Genomic DNA, 14,767 nt, shown 5'->3' with positions numbered 1-14,767 from the left:
CCTGGTTGCCTCCCATCTTCCAGTCCCCTCTTGTCCCCTTCAGGCCACGCAAGATGTCAGGGAAAGACTCTAGCCTCACAGAGGACATCCAGGCCTGACTGTCACCTGTCTATAGGTGCCGAAAGAAGACAGCAAGCCTCCGGGAACAGGGAGAGATGCTCGTTACAGCACGGCTCACAGCGGGAGGGTCAGCATCGCTGGGCTGGTCCCCTGTTCCCCCAAGTGACACCGGGTGAGACCATGGTCCTAGGTGGAGGCTACCGAACTAAATGAACAGCAAGCAGCAAACTAACCGGTATGCCCCCTGAGGGGGGCGGCCAGAGCCGGGACTGGTGAGCCTGTGGTCCTGCCCACCAGGGAGGGAGGTGTGGGAATGCTCACGGAGGTGGGCTGACTGCTCTTCCTGTCCAAGGGCTGCTCCTGCCAGAGACAAAGGGACTCCTCCCCACGACTGACCCTGCAGAGGGGGACTTAGCAAGAAGCCGAGCATCGGCTGTGGAGGCAGCAGGTGAAGGCAGGGCAGGGACAGGACAGCGCTGCAATCATTTTTGGCTGCACCAGGCAACATGTGGGACCTTACTTAGTTCTCTGACTAGGGATCGAACCCCTGCCCCACTCCCTGCAGGAGAAACGTGGAGTCTTAACCACTGAACTGCCAGGGAAGTCCCTCCAATTATTCAACATGCTCCCTCCTTGCTGTGCCTGACTTCCCCATCGCCCACTTGGCTAACTTTATTCCAGCCCCAAGCTGCCCTTCAAGTTCATACCATAATACCAATGACCGCAATGATAATAATAGGATCACGGGAAAGAGTGGTAGGGGGTTGAATATTGCCCCTTCTACGGCCCCAAGAGATATATGTCCGTGTCCTAACCCTGGGACTTGTGAATGTGACCTTACTTGGTGAAAGAGTCTTTGCAGGAGTAATTAAGGGCTCTGAGATGAGATCATCCTGGATTATTTGGACAGGTCCTAACTCCACTGACAAGTGTCTTTATAAGAGACAGAAGAGGAGGGAATTCCCTGGTGGTCCAGTGGTTTGGACTCCCTTGCTTTTCGTTGCCGAAGGCTGGCTTGGGTTCGATTCCTGGTTCAGGAACTAAGATCCTGAAAGCCACCATGCAGCCAAAAAAAGAAAAAAAAAAAATGACAGAAGAGGTGATGCACAGGAAAAATACAAGTACACAGGGAGAAAGAAGAGGAGGCCCTGTGAAGACAGAGGCCGAGACTGGAGGGATGCCAAGGAACATCTAAACGCTGGAAAACGAGAGGAACAGCTCTTCTCTAGAGACTTCAGAGGAGCAGGGCCCTGCTGACACCCTGATCTGGGTCTTCCGGCCAGTAGAACCGTGAAAGAATAAATTTCTGTTGCCAGCCCGTCTGCAGCCATTTGTTACAGCAGCCAGAAAAAGAGCCATGGGCTTTGGGGTTCAAACCCTGGCTCCCACTTACTAGCTTGTGCTGTTGGACATCCCTTTCATGCCTCAGTCTCCTCATCTGGAACGTGGGGATGATGATAATACGTGCTTCATAGAATTTTCATGTGAAAATTGAGTTGGTACATGAAAGATTATTTAAAAAGGGCATGATACTTTGTTAAGTATCCAAAAATGGTTAGCTTTTTTTTTTCCTACACTGCAGGGCTTGCAGGATCTTAGTTCCCCGGTCAGGGATTGAACCCTGGTCCCCTGAAGTGAAAGCAAGGAGTCCTAACCACTGCACCATCAGGGAAGTCCCTGTAAGTGTTTATTAATTGCTTTGTCTTGCTGACATTTATGGCAACTGCGTGCTCTTTAATCCCCACCTTGGAGGCAGTGTTCCTGTGAGCGGTATCTCTGGAATCCCCAGTTGCTTCTCCCTCTTCCTCAGCTCCTGCAAATCGGACCCAGTGGCTCCCCCACTGACCTCAGGACAAACTTGGAGCATATCACCTCACCCCATGAGACTGTGTGGCCTGGCCCCCTGAGGGAATAAATGGAGGGATGGTTGGGTGAAATGCCAGGAAGAGTAGCTCACCCCTGAATCTCAGCCTGCTCCCGAGACACCTCCAGCCCCGTTCTCAGTTCAGTTCAGTCGGTCGTGTCTCACCCTCCTTTGAATAACGTCACCCCCTCGGCTTCCAACACTTCCCAGGCCAGACCACGGCTGGGCAGGGCGGCGCTCTGCTGACCCCTGGTGGCCGCAAGGAGTAACACTCCGCTTTCCCACTTCCGGGCGGTTGGCTTGGAGCTAGCGAGCGCCTAGTACGTGCTCCGTGCTGGCTGCAGCTTCTGGAACAGACGCTGTTTAGACTTTGTGTCAGCCCTGGAGTCCTCTCATCTCCAGGGGCAATCTTGAGCAGACTGTGCCATCTAGTCACCCTGACTTTTTAAGATATTCGGATCTCTTTCCACTTTCACTGTCTCATTCACCATCACTTTCGTCCCCACTCCAGGCTGTCTTACCGATTTCTCCTTTTGACTCAGGCTTCACAGTACTGTTACTGAATCTGCTTCTTTTTGCCTTAAGAAAGGGTTTTATTTTTGGCCGCACTGCCTGCGGAACTTTCCTAAAGAGGGATTGACCCTATGCCTCCTGCATTAGAAGGGCAGAATCTTAACCACTGGACTACCAGGTAAGTCCTTTTTTTTTTTTTTTACTTAAAATTTTGGTCATCATGGATTTTGGGAGGCTGACTTTGATTTTTAAAACATGAATTGAAATATTTTTTTATCTTGATCTCTCATTTCTTGTCCCTTTAGGTTTTGTATCTGAGGCAAACGCGTGACTCATCTCTTCCTGGTTTCTTGATGTCACGTCCCCAGGGAGGTCTTCCCGGCCATCTCAAATAACAGCTCTGCTCCCCCAAATTCACATCCTCCTTAATATCTTATCCGTGCCTGACATTAAGGCATACATTCATTTCTTGGACTGTTTTCTGTGTCTGTTCCACTAGGGGTCAGATCCCAGCTTTGTCCTTGGGGGACTGGCACGGAGTAAACGCTCAGGAAACGTGTGTTAAATGGGTGAATACAACGTAAAGGAGTAACACAGGTAAACGCTGTTGAAGAGGAGAACGCTTTTTTCTTTGAAAGCAAAGGAGTTCATCTTGGTCTGGGTGGGGGAGGGGTGACTTTCCCAAGGAAGAGTCCAGGGAACTGAAATCTAAAGGTTACGGAGGAAGTTAGCAAGGAAGGGTGCACAGTATGTCTAGAGGGAATAGCACCTGTGGTAGGCAAGCCCCTGAGGCGTCAGAAGGCTGGCCTGCAGCCTGCAGGGGGAGCCTCCCTGAGCTTTCGGTGAGGGCCCTCCCAGGACCTGCTGGAGAGTTGGCTTCTGACGGTGCTGGGGAGCCCCAGGTGTCAAGAGAAGGGTGGCAGGGACAGATATGTTTTGAAAAGCTCACTCTGGCTGCCACAGAGAGATGGAAGGGAGGGGGTTAAGCTGGAGGCTGGGAGACCAGTGAGGAGGTCAAGGAGGGGGCTGGTGAGATTCAACCAGGATGGCGGCAGGAAATGAGGAGGCAAGTGGTAGGGGTGAGAGCCACGTGGAAGGTGAAACAGAACTTGGGGCGGCTTGATGGGAGAGAGTAATACCCTGGGGAGGGCTCCAGGGTCTCTGGCTTGTGGGGGGAGCGGGGGCGGGGATGGATAGGTTTGGAGAAAGGGATTGGGAGTCTGGCTGTGGTTATGCACCGCAGAGTCAGCAAGCAGAGTGTCGCAGGCAAGTGGGCAGGAATGTGGTTCTCAGAGCAGAGATTTGCACTGCAGTTGGCTGAGCACCAAAGAATTGATGCTTTTAAACTGTGGTGTTGGAGAAGACTCTTGAGAGTCCCTTGGACTGCAAGGAGATTAAACCGGTCCATCATAAAGGAAATCAGTCCTGAATATTCATTGGAAGGACTGATGCCAAAGCTGAAGCTCCAATACGTTGGCCACCTGATGCGAAGAGCCAACTCATAGGAAAAGACCCTGATGTTGGCAAAGATTGAAGGCAGAAGGGGATGACAGAGGATGAGATGGTTGGATGGCATCACTGACTCGATGGACATGAGTTTGAGCAAGCTCCAGGAGATGGTGAAGGACAGGGAGGCCTGGTGTGTTGCAGTCCATGGGGTTACAGAGTTGGACACGACTGACCACCACCACCACGTGGGAGAGGCTGGCTTAGAGAGACCAAGGGCAAGGCTTCCCAGGTGGCACCAGTGGTAAAGAATCTGCCTGCCAATGCAGGAGACATGGGTTCTGTCCCTCGGTTTGGAACATACTGTGGAGGAGGAAATGGCAACCCACTCCAGTATTCTTGCCTGAAAAATCCCATGGACAGAGACTGGCAGGCTACATATAGTCCATCGGGTCACAGAGTCAGACACGACTGAGTGCGCACAAGCATAAGCAAAGGCAAGGTTGAAACTGACCATTGAGTTCTGCAGACGGAAGTCGTGTCATGTTCGAGGCACCTGCTCGATGCTGAGGCATATGGGGAAGCCACAGGCCCTGCCCCCCAAAGCTCTCCACTTTGGGTGGATGGTGGCTTCGAGGTGTTAAAAATATGCGAGTACATGGCACTTGAACATCAAAACCTAGAGACAAAGACGGGCTTATGACGTCAGTGCACATATTGAGTACTAACTGTATACTGTAGAAACTTTTTCTTTTTTTAAAGCAAATGCTGGGACCATGCTTCCACTGCAGGGGACACAGGTTCGATCCCCAGTGGGGGAGCTAAAATCTCGCCTGCTGTCTGGTGTGGCCAAAAAAACAAAGAACAAATGTTGAAGACTTTCTGGGAGTCACATAAATCGCCATAGCAAGTCAGTAGTTGTTGGGTCCATCAGTGGGTACAAAAGGGCCTGGGAAGAACTTGTAGAGGAGACTGGCTTTGAAGGACAGGTGAGGATGTGATGGGCAGCGCTGAGATTTGGGGGCGTGAGGTACAGAAGGCATTTCAGGCAGAGGAAACAGTGCAAACGAAGCCTTGGAAGTCAGAAGCAACCAAGTGCATTGGGAGAATGGGAATGACTCAGACAGAAGCTGGAGTCTGGAGAACACGGTGAGGAGGGTGGGCTGGGGCCAGAGGGAGGGGCCCCTGGCTGGCCTGTGCTCAGGTGCCTGCTGGCTCCTGCTGACTGGCAGCGTGGGGCCGGAGCACTGGGGCAGGAGCTGTGATCCAGGACCGTGCCTGCCTCAGGCAGGGGAGGGGAGAGGCATCGCTCAGGGTGACTAGTCCCCACTATTGCCATAGGTAAAGCAAAGCCAGGTCTTCTGGGATAACTTCTTGGTTTAAAGACTGAGGGCTGGGAGGCCATTAAGGAGTGGGAGTGTCCATCAGAGGCCAGGGGAGCCAGAATTAGGACCTGGGCCAGAACGGACGTGGTGGCTGAAGTGGTGGCATCTGGGAGGTGACCGAGGGGGCCGTGGAGGACGGGGCAAGGAGGGGACAGCATGGGGCAGAGCGAGCCTGAGTGGCTGAGGCATCTCTGAGGCACAGTCCTAAGAGGTTAACTTCCCTTGGTCACCTGGGAGTAAACCCTGGATCCCATCCCAGAGCCACCGGCGTGGCCTCGACTCAGAGAGGGAAAGGCATCTGCTGCAGACGCTGGTGCCTGGCCTGCTGGGCGCCCCCGTAGCCACAGGACTCTGTGGGTGGTGCTTGGCCTGATGACCTAGAATAAACTGTGGGAGCAACCAGGGGCAAGAAGACCTGGGGAAGGCAGATCCCTGAGCTTGCGCTCAAGTTGTGTCCAGCTCTTTATGAGCCCACAGATTGGGGCCCACCAGGCTCTTCTGTCCATGGATTCTCCTGGCAAGAATACTAGAGTAGGCTGCCATTCCCTCCTCCACGGAATCTTCACGACTCAGGGAAGGTGAGCTCTTTACCGCTGTGCCATGAGGGAAGCCTGGATCACTCTGCTGGAAAGGCAAGGCAAGGAGGCCAGAGCTGGCAGGGGCTCCTGGTGGCGGTCCTGGGGGTGGAGGGGGAAGGTGCCTGAAGCTCACATGGGCCTTGGCTCTGCTAGAGATGCCTTCTCCCCGGGGCGCTGGGGGAACCCTCTTGCCCCGAGGTCCAGAGGCCCCCGCGCTCCTCCTGATGGGCTGAGGCTGCAGCCAGTGTCCCCACGGGGCCTGCCTGGTGGGCGTGCGCCCAGGGGCCGGGGAAGGGGCCGCCTTCATCTCTCTCAGGTTTGGTTTTTTACAAGATTGATTTATTAACTATGATACATATCACGTAAGGCCTTTTCAGTTTTGTACACCATTCCCATTGAGACAAGTACAATACTTTGTAGCAAATACATGATTTTAAGAAACAAAGCCAGATGGAGAACACCTCAGTTGGAGATGCTCAGCCTCTGTTGACGGCTGACCATGCACTAATCAGGTTGGAGCCTCAAAAAACCCACGATGTGTTTAAAAAAAAAAGTCTGGAAATTAAGCAAACATTCCTAACGCCAACTAGAGGATGTCCTGGTTAAAGCCCCTAAAATACAGAGAAATAATTGTTATACTTTCTTTACATACAGTTCTCCACTTTTGCTGCGAAACAGAATTTGGGGCATACAGCCAGACTACTAACACATTTCAATACCATTAATGTTCCCCTCCCCACCCTCAAGAAACTCAAAATATTTGTTAATCCAACATATATAAAGATCATTTAACATGTGAAAATACAAGTACCAGAAAAATAAGCTGGCAGCAGCACTATTCCAAATTTTCAAACAAGTTTTATTCCCATACAATTCAGACTTTTTTTTTTAATGTACACAGGGAACATGATTCTTCTTAATGCAAACAATAATTTACGCCCTGTCTCGACTACACTGAGGTGTAACATCACTGCTGTTGGAGCTGGCCGAGGCAGGCTCTTGGGCAGGAGGTGCGGGCAGTCACCTCGGAGCCTCGAGGAGTCCGCAGCCAGCAGCCGGTGGAAAGACGGCTCTGGGAGATGACAGGACACGGTGCAGGCCCCTCCCCGCCCCAGGCCTTCTGCCATGGGACCACCAGCAGACGTGACCTAGGTTTCCAGCACACACGGGTCGTCCTTTTACCTAAGCATGAACGCGTGGCTTGAACCTGCCAAGCAACAGGAGGGCAAGACCTGCGTCCACCGTCTGCGGGAGCTGGAGGCCCTGGGGGTGAGTGCCATGGCTGTCCCCAGCGGCCAGCCCAAGTCCCTGGAGCCTCCTCCTCCTGGGAAGGCAGCCACTGGCCGAGCAGAAGAGAGCCGACACCTGAGACAGCCCCCAGGCGTGTGGATCTCCTTGCAGGAGGGGACGGGGGAGGGCGTGGGTGGAGGCGAGCTCGGGTCACAAGTGCTGCAGCGACCTGGCTTGACCTCCCGGCCTGGGGACAGGCAGCCCGCCAGGGCCGCCCCCTCCACAGGCAACTGAGGCATAGGGACGAGCCGAGGCGTGCTCTCCAGCCCCTTCTGGCCAGCGTGCTGGTCCGAGGAGGTCACCCTCTGCCCACCCTGGCCAAGATACAGCCTACTAGAAGAACCTCACCTGCAGCACGCGTTCAGCCTGGAGGAAAACCGGGGAATCAGCATTTTAGCATTCCTCCTTGAAAGGTCAAGTGTTGGGAAGAACTCACAGAATGCAGGGACGAATGCACTGTGATAACCACATGCGACACAGCCAAGAACTGACGGCAAACTCACAAGCCGCAGCCCAACCCCGGGTCACGTCCTTCTGTGAAGCCGCCCTCCAGAGCCAGCCGAACACTCAGTCAGGGTTGTTTACTTCTGGCCTCGGGGTCTGCACCTTCAGGATCTAAAGAACACTGGACGGGGAAGAGCTTCCAGGCGCCCCCACTGTTTCCCTGCGGGGCAGCGAACAAGTCCTGTAACTCCACCAACAGGCTTTCCCATTTTGGCCAAGGCTAATTAACATCCGCCCCTCCCTCAATTCCTAGAGTTGTGGTGCCACTCACATGAGAATGACCTGAGAGAGAACTTTCTAGAGCTTAGCACACTAGATAAATGGGTGGGGTGGGCAGAGTTCCAGTTAAGGTCGGCCTGCCCCCGGACACACCCACTCTCCTTCATGGGTCCCCCTCCGAGTGCCCATTTGGTCCAAATACCAACCACTCCCTGCCCCCCAACTAGCACTGCCGCTGGTGGGAATGCCAACTCGCAACGATCGAGAAATGTCCTCCAAGCCCAAGCCAGCCTGAGAAGCAGAAAATGAGAAGTTACCAAAGCAAACAGAGAGGAACCCCTGGAACTACCTGTTCAATTGTGGCTCTCTGGGGAACGAGCCACCAGTCCCCACCTGCGCTTAAAGCCCTGGCAGGATTCTGGGTGCAGGCCTGAGGGGCCCCTGCAGCCGCCCAGGCTGGCTAGCAGGGGGCGCTGTGGGACCAGAGGCAACCCCGTGGAGCCGTGGAAGCCTGGTCTCCACTACTCCCACAAGGGTTAAGGGTGCAAAGCACAGGTGTCCACCCTTACTGTGCCCTTTCTTCTTCCAGAAAAGTCACCTACCACTTAGAGAACTGCAGTCTCAGGGAGGGGGTGGTGTGGGAAGGCAGGACAGTTGGGGGTTTGTGAAGTTCCTGGTGCGGAGCCAAGGTTGCAGGTGGTGGTGTGGTCCAGGGTGCCAACACAGAGGTGGCAGCGTAGACTGGGCCGTGGGAGGGAAGCAGGCCTCTTCTGCTTTAGCTGACACACGGGACAGTGGTCCCAGGCCACTCTCAAGGCTTCCCTTCCACCCCCACCCAATACCTTGACGGGCTGCCTGGGAATAAGCGAGCATGACCTAGGAAAAGGCTGAGATTAGTCAATGGAGTAACGTGGACACCTGCCTGGGACTCAGCACTGGGGCAGCTGCAGGGCTAGAGAAGCAGGAGTCTGCTGACCTCAAGTCAAAACTAAGCAACGTCCCCCTCCAGCCAAGCCCCGAGCGAGAAAGCATCAGACACAGATCTGCCAGGAAGAGAAGATCTGGCATCCAACATTTACATAAGACGTTCATGTACCTTAGGTTTTCTGACTTGTGTCCTTAAGGAGGCGGTAAAACGCGCAGGGGACATGTAGTTTTTCCAAGCACCTTATTTTGCCGTACAAGAACTAGAGACAGTGCGACATCCAGCTTATCCAGAGGAAGAGTCGGTGAGCACAGGGCCTGGCCCGCCCTCCAACAGCCAGTGGGAAGTGTCTGGGGCCAGGGGTGGCCAAGACTGTTCTGAGGCATCTCTCACTTTGTCAGGCGCCCTCGAACATACCACAGGTGCTGCTTCTTAAAGTGCAAAGAGACCCCCGGAGGACTGTGCGGCGGGCGGGCCTCCACCCTGCGCCCCCATGCCCAGGGTACCTTAGTCAGGCTTCTCCACTGTGGAGGCATGGCCCAGCCACAGGATGGGGGCAGCCGTATCTGTAGCAGCCTTAGCAGGGTCGCTGTTTTGGGGTGGGTTGGGGCAAAGGGGGGCACGATAAGGAAGCTTCTCCCAGGGGCCAGTGGAAAGGCCAGGAAGGGCGGGGGAGGCCATGGAGGATGGTGATGGGCAGGCACGCCGCCTCGTCCTGACTGACCGCCTCTGTACTGGCAGCTCCTCTGGGCGCTGACGGCCGGGGAGCAGGAAGGCCGGCCCTGCCTGCACCGGCAGCCGTCACACCCCCGGAGTCCCCTGACACGGCTCACTTCCCATGGACAGCCCTGCTGGCCCAGGAGGAAAATGATTCTACTTCAACACCAAACACACGGAACCAACCCCCACGTGCCTGCAGGCACCTCCCGCCACCCCACCCCCTCCTCGCGCACGCAGGGCAGTGTCCCCGCAGCACCGCAGGGCTCCAAGGCAGACAGGTGCCGGGCGGGCCCCCAGCTCTTTCTGCCAAGGGGCTCGAGCTGTACACCTGGGGCGGGGGAGGGGGGTCTAGTGACAGGACATAAGTGGGACCCCAACAGGCTCTCAGGCTGCCACCCCTGGGCACCCTGGTCTTGCTGTCACAGACAGGTTGCCCTCCACTGTGTGCCTCTTGGCAGAGGTGGGGAGAGAGCTTCATCTTGAGGTCTGTAGTTTTCTTCCTTTTTAAAAATTATTGGGGGAGGGATGTCTTTCCATTTTTCTTCCAGTGTTCCTTTGTTTTAAAGAGAATGGACCCCCGAAGCCTGTGAAGTGGGGCGGGGTGCATGGGGGCGGATGCTGCCCACGCTCCCTGGTCCAGGCGGAGCGGCCCTCCCTGTCCTGACCTGCCGGGCCAACGCCCTCAGATGGGACTGTACCTTAGGGTGGCAGAGCCAGCCTACATGTTCCCAAGGAGGCTGCCGGGCAGGCCGCACCCCCCAAGGGTGGGGAGCGCTGAGCGCAGCAGAGGGACATGTCCTCGTGAGGGGCTGCTGGCCCTGCCCTGGGGCAGCCGGACCTCAGGATCTTCTCCTCTCGGCCGGCGCCAGGCTCTGCCCAGCGGGCGGCGGCCCTGAGGCTGGTGTGCACAGATGGTGGGGAGGGTCCAGGGAGTAGTGAGGGTGTGGAGGGCCCCTGCCTGCCTCGTTCAGTCCACAAAAGGGTTCATGCCACAGGGCAGGGCTCCCGCCACGGCCTGCGGCCAACCTCAGGTCTGCAGTGCTGGGCTCAGGGCACCGGCCGGCCCAGCCTGCGCCTTCTGTTGACGGCTGCTAGTGCTGCGGGCTGGAGAAGGAGAGAGGAGAGGGGACCCTCCCCGCCCTGCCCCGCCCAGCAGGCCTGGTTCTGTTCAAGGCCCAGTGCCACCCCGTCAAGAGAGAAGACCTCGTCTCCTTCAGCCCGAGGCCTCGGGGGCTCACAGCGTGTGTTCAGCTTGAAGTTGGGAGGGGAGCAGCGGCTGCATTGGGGACTGGGGGGTGGGTGGAGGCGACTGGGGCGGCGATGGCTGACTTGTGACGGGCGTGGAGGTGAGGAAGGGCACGGTGGAGGCCAGGGCAGAGGGGGAGCTGGGCGTGGCACCAGGGGGCTCGCTGATGGGCCGGTTGTGGAAGAAGAAGGGGCACTGCTGGATGAAGAGCTCGATGATTGTCTGGTAGGTGCGCGTGGCTGTGAGGGCGTCCATGGTGCTGAAGTCCGGCCTCATCAGGGTGGGCCAGAAGCAGATGGACAGGTTCTCACTGGTCATGAGGTTCACCTTGTTGTTGTGGCTGACTCTGTGGGTGACACCAGACTGGAGGTCAGAGCTCCGGCGCGGGACTGGTCGAGGCTCCCGCCACCTGTGCTCTCGGTCTCCGCCTCCCCAGCTGCTCTCCTGCCTCCACCCCCGCCCTGCAAGCTGAGAACGGAAGAGGCCCCAGGCCTGGGACTCGAGGCCCGAGCTCCCCTGGCCCCATCCTCTGAGGCCCCCGAAGTGGGGGACACTGCTCTGGCTGTGCGGAAAGGCAGCCTATCTGTCCCACAGCAGGGTTCACGTAACAACACCCTGTCGGGAGAGGAACAGGTCTGGCTGGAAAACAACCCTACTCTGTGGGAGTAAAGGTGGGAACGGACCATAGCCACGTGCTTCCCTGGCTCCCGTTCACTTTTTCCCACAGGACACCTGTCTGGGCCCAGCACGTGGTCACACCGGTCAGGGAGCATGGATCCTGGAGAGTGAGCTTCGGGTGGGCTGGGGGCCGTACAGACCTCTCTCAGACGGAAGCAGGACAGAGCCTGAGGAGGAGGAGCCAGCACCCAACAAGCTGAGGACAGAGCCCCGCTCAGCTTCCTCTCGCAGCCGACTGGCCCTGATTGGACGGTTTCCAAGGAGGGGAAGACAAACAGCAAGCCCTGCAACGTACTTGTTCAGGTGAGAGATGACGTATTTGAAGACTTCATGGTTCTCTTTTGGAAACTTCTTGAGTACCTCCTTAAGGGCGTGTAACTTCTGCTCCCGGTCATTGATTTCTGAGGAAAGAGAAAACCAAGACCAAGGCTGGTGGGCCTGGGGCTCAGACTAGCTGCTGGTCCTGGGCAGTGGGGAAGGGCAGTGCTGCCTGCTCTGAAGACAGCCCAACCCCATCCTCGCCCCACAAGCCGTGCCCCAGGCGGGCACACCTGGCAGTGGCATGGGGCCAGCGCCAGCCCACCTCCGCGCCCCAGGCCCCTGCTCCTGAAGGGGGACACTGTACGCCCTGAGCTTCCTGGCCCCCACCATCCAGAGACTCTTCCATGAAGGGCATCATTCTTTGCTCATCTGGTTGCCCCTGGAGACGGGCATCCTGATGCAGAGCGCCTGCTGCCTCCTGAGCAGACGGGTGGGCGCCGCCGCCTACCCGCACCAACAGTCTCGGGAAGGGGGGAGTCACGAGACCAGGGCTCTGTCCTTTCCCTCGAGCCAGGGACCCTCCGCGCATCTGCCCTTTGGAAGAGCTGGTGGCAACGGTGGGGAATTCTTACAGAGTTTATCAAAAAGACTACGTGTCCCCTAGTGTCCTGAGACAGGGAAAAGCTGGCCCAAATGAAATGCTTCATTCAAGCCAGGCCTGCTTCAGCAAGTCCTCACGATCCTAGGAGGCTGGGGCTCTTATCACCTCGCTTCCAGAATAAGGAATCTGAGGCTCAGAGAGGTGGCAGCAATCAGCCTTTCGGTCTGGGAATCAGACCCTGCCCAAATGGCTGCAGAGTCTGGGTGGGGACCACCGTGCTTCCCGGGGTCCTGGCGCCCCCTTCCTGAGTGGACCTGGCCTAGCAAGACGAGAATGGTCTGGGGCCAACCGGGTCAAGATCTGAGTGTGGCCACTTGTTGGAGCTAAGGCTCATCTCTAGGACCCCAGGGCTCGTGAAGATCACAGGAGGACCCCGTGAAGAGATGGTGCAGGTGGGTGGGGGGACAAGGCGTTCATTAACAAATATAGTGGCGCCCAACTGCTTTGGGGCACAGGCTCCTGTGGGTGGATGAACGCTCCGGATCCTCTTCCACAGATAAACCGTGTACAGGGCTGCCTACATCCCTGGAGCTTCCCAGACTCTCCAAACCCATTTGCTCTTCAGGAAGCCTGTTAAGGACTCCGGTAGAAAGTGACATGCCCCAGAGGGTCACTGTCTAGGCAAGCGGGTATGAGGAGCCTCAAGCTAGACTAGGAAGGACAGACGGAACATCAGCGGTGGCGCGAGCAGCAGGGGGAAGGGTCATGCGGTCTGGGCCCTGTCTGCGACACCAGCCAGCTGTGAGACTCGGGGACATGACTCTGAGTGGCCGTCTCCTCGTCTCTAAGAGGCTCAGGACAGCTCCTCCTTCACTTGGCGACACCACACCCTGCAATGCAGCACTCACAGCCAGACACACACTCAGCACCTGGGAGCAAGGCTGGGACTCAGGGAGCCAGTGGGAGAGGGGCTGCACAGACGGCCAGGACAGCCACTGAGAGCAGGAAACAGGCAAATGTTTAGACTTGAGTGTGGCTTGATAAAAACAGTGGGTAACCTAAAGCCCACAGGAACTAATTATGTGCTGCCATTATCAGCTTCATTTCTCTGAACCCAAGATTTATTTTAAGGGTTCAACGTCAAGGGCACACGTTTTTTGTCTGGCCTTGAGTTTCAAAATCCTTCACTGTTAAGTTTCAATAAAAAGGAAAGAAGTAAACTGCTCAGGGTCGGAGCGGGGCTGGGAGGATGAACAACTGTCCCGAGAACACGAGAAGTGTGCGGATGGCGCGGAGGCTCACTTAATAAACCGACTGTGCCCTCTTCCATATGCGAGCTTGGCACAGGCCTCTCCTAGGTGCTTGCACGACACACACACAGCTGTGTTTGTTTTAATCAAGCACTTGAGCAGCAGCACCTTCATGTAAGAGCCCGGCCTCACCCGTCCTTCCGGCTGGAAGCAGGAAACGGGGCTGATAATGTCACTGCCTGCCCAGGATGTCCCCTCTCCTTCCTATCCACTGGGCAACAGGACGGCCGCCCCTTCTTTCTCTTCCTTGCAGGGGTGGGGGAAGTGGATATCACAGCGCCTGCTCAGATGGAAATTCGAGGACCACCCTCAGGCATGCCAGCCTCCCTCCGCCTCCTGGCGCAGTGCCTCAGCAAGGTGCCTAAGCAGGACCCAGGCTGCACACCCTGGGAGCGTGGAGGGAGACAGACCGTCTTGCTCTCCCCGCTGGCCGCGCGGGGCAGGTGCTCTGAGAGCTGGGGAGCACTGAGACCCTGGCAGGAGGTGGGGAGGACGGCAAGGGGAGCAAGGGGGGCCTCCCAGAGCAGGGCCGGGCCCTGTGTCTGCCCCGCGGAACATGGCCCCCTTGAGGACAGCCTTCTGACCTGTCCTGACTTGCTTTCCACGTGCAAGCAAAGCCCAGCAGTGCTGGGCACCCACTGTGGGCTCCACCTGGCAGTCTTTTCACAGCACCAGCGGCGTGTCGCCCGAGGGCTGGAATGTCGGTGGGGCAATGTTCCACGGGTGCTCTCTGGGCAGCCCCCACCCGAGGGGAGGTGGCGCCGGTGTGCCCCACACACCGCCTAAGCCTGCTCAAGGGGGAGGGGGGCACCCAGTTCTGTCTCCAAGTTCAGCACCCCTGCTCTGATCAGCTGCCTGCCCCCAGGCTCGGAGCCCCCGCCAACCTCAACAATCCTCTTTGAGAGGGGTGAGGGGCTCTGCAGGGCTCAGGCCTCCTCAGCTAACACATCGTAGTTCTGAAATTAGGTGTCTGTCAACTGAGACGGCATCAGGAGAGGCGTTCTGAGGTCAGCTGAATCAAGACAAAGTCTGGACAGAGACCAGGCAATGCGGAACTCAGGCCCCAATAACTCAGGAGGAGGAGGAGGGCAGAGCCAGGGGCCACACCCTTCGAGGTGTACAGACAAACCCAGGCTCCAAGAAATAAGAACAGTAGGTCCAAGGTCG

At 56.8% G+C, this 14,767-nt stretch overlaps 1 protein-coding gene across 1 annotated transcript in view; it reads right to left on the bottom strand.

Moving 5' to 3' along the window:
* Positions 1 to 10,600: 10,600 nt before the first annotated feature.
* ARHGAP35 (Rho GTPase activating protein 35) overlaps positions 10,601 to 14,767 on the bottom strand; it is a 113,050-nt gene continuing 108,883 nt past the window's right edge. The window contains exons 6-7 of the mRNA XM_055553425.1: positions 11,724 to 11,829; positions 10,601 to 11,096 (exon numbers count right to left, since the gene is read on the bottom strand). Of these exons, the coding sequence (XP_055409400.1) occupies positions 10,739 to 11,096; positions 11,724 to 11,829 (464 nt within the window). The 3' untranslated portion in view covers positions 10,601 to 10,738. The remainder of the gene's footprint in view (positions 11,097 to 11,723; positions 11,830 to 14,767) is intronic.

The sequence above is a fragment of the Bubalus kerabau genome, chromosome 17, assembly GCF_029407905.1.
Source record: "Bubalus kerabau isolate K-KA32 ecotype Philippines breed swamp buffalo chromosome 17, PCC_UOA_SB_1v2, whole genome shotgun sequence".
NCBI lineage: Eukaryota > Metazoa > Chordata > Mammalia > Artiodactyla > Bovidae > Bubalus > Bubalus kerabau.
This window is presented reverse-complemented; position numbering and strand designations above follow the sequence as displayed.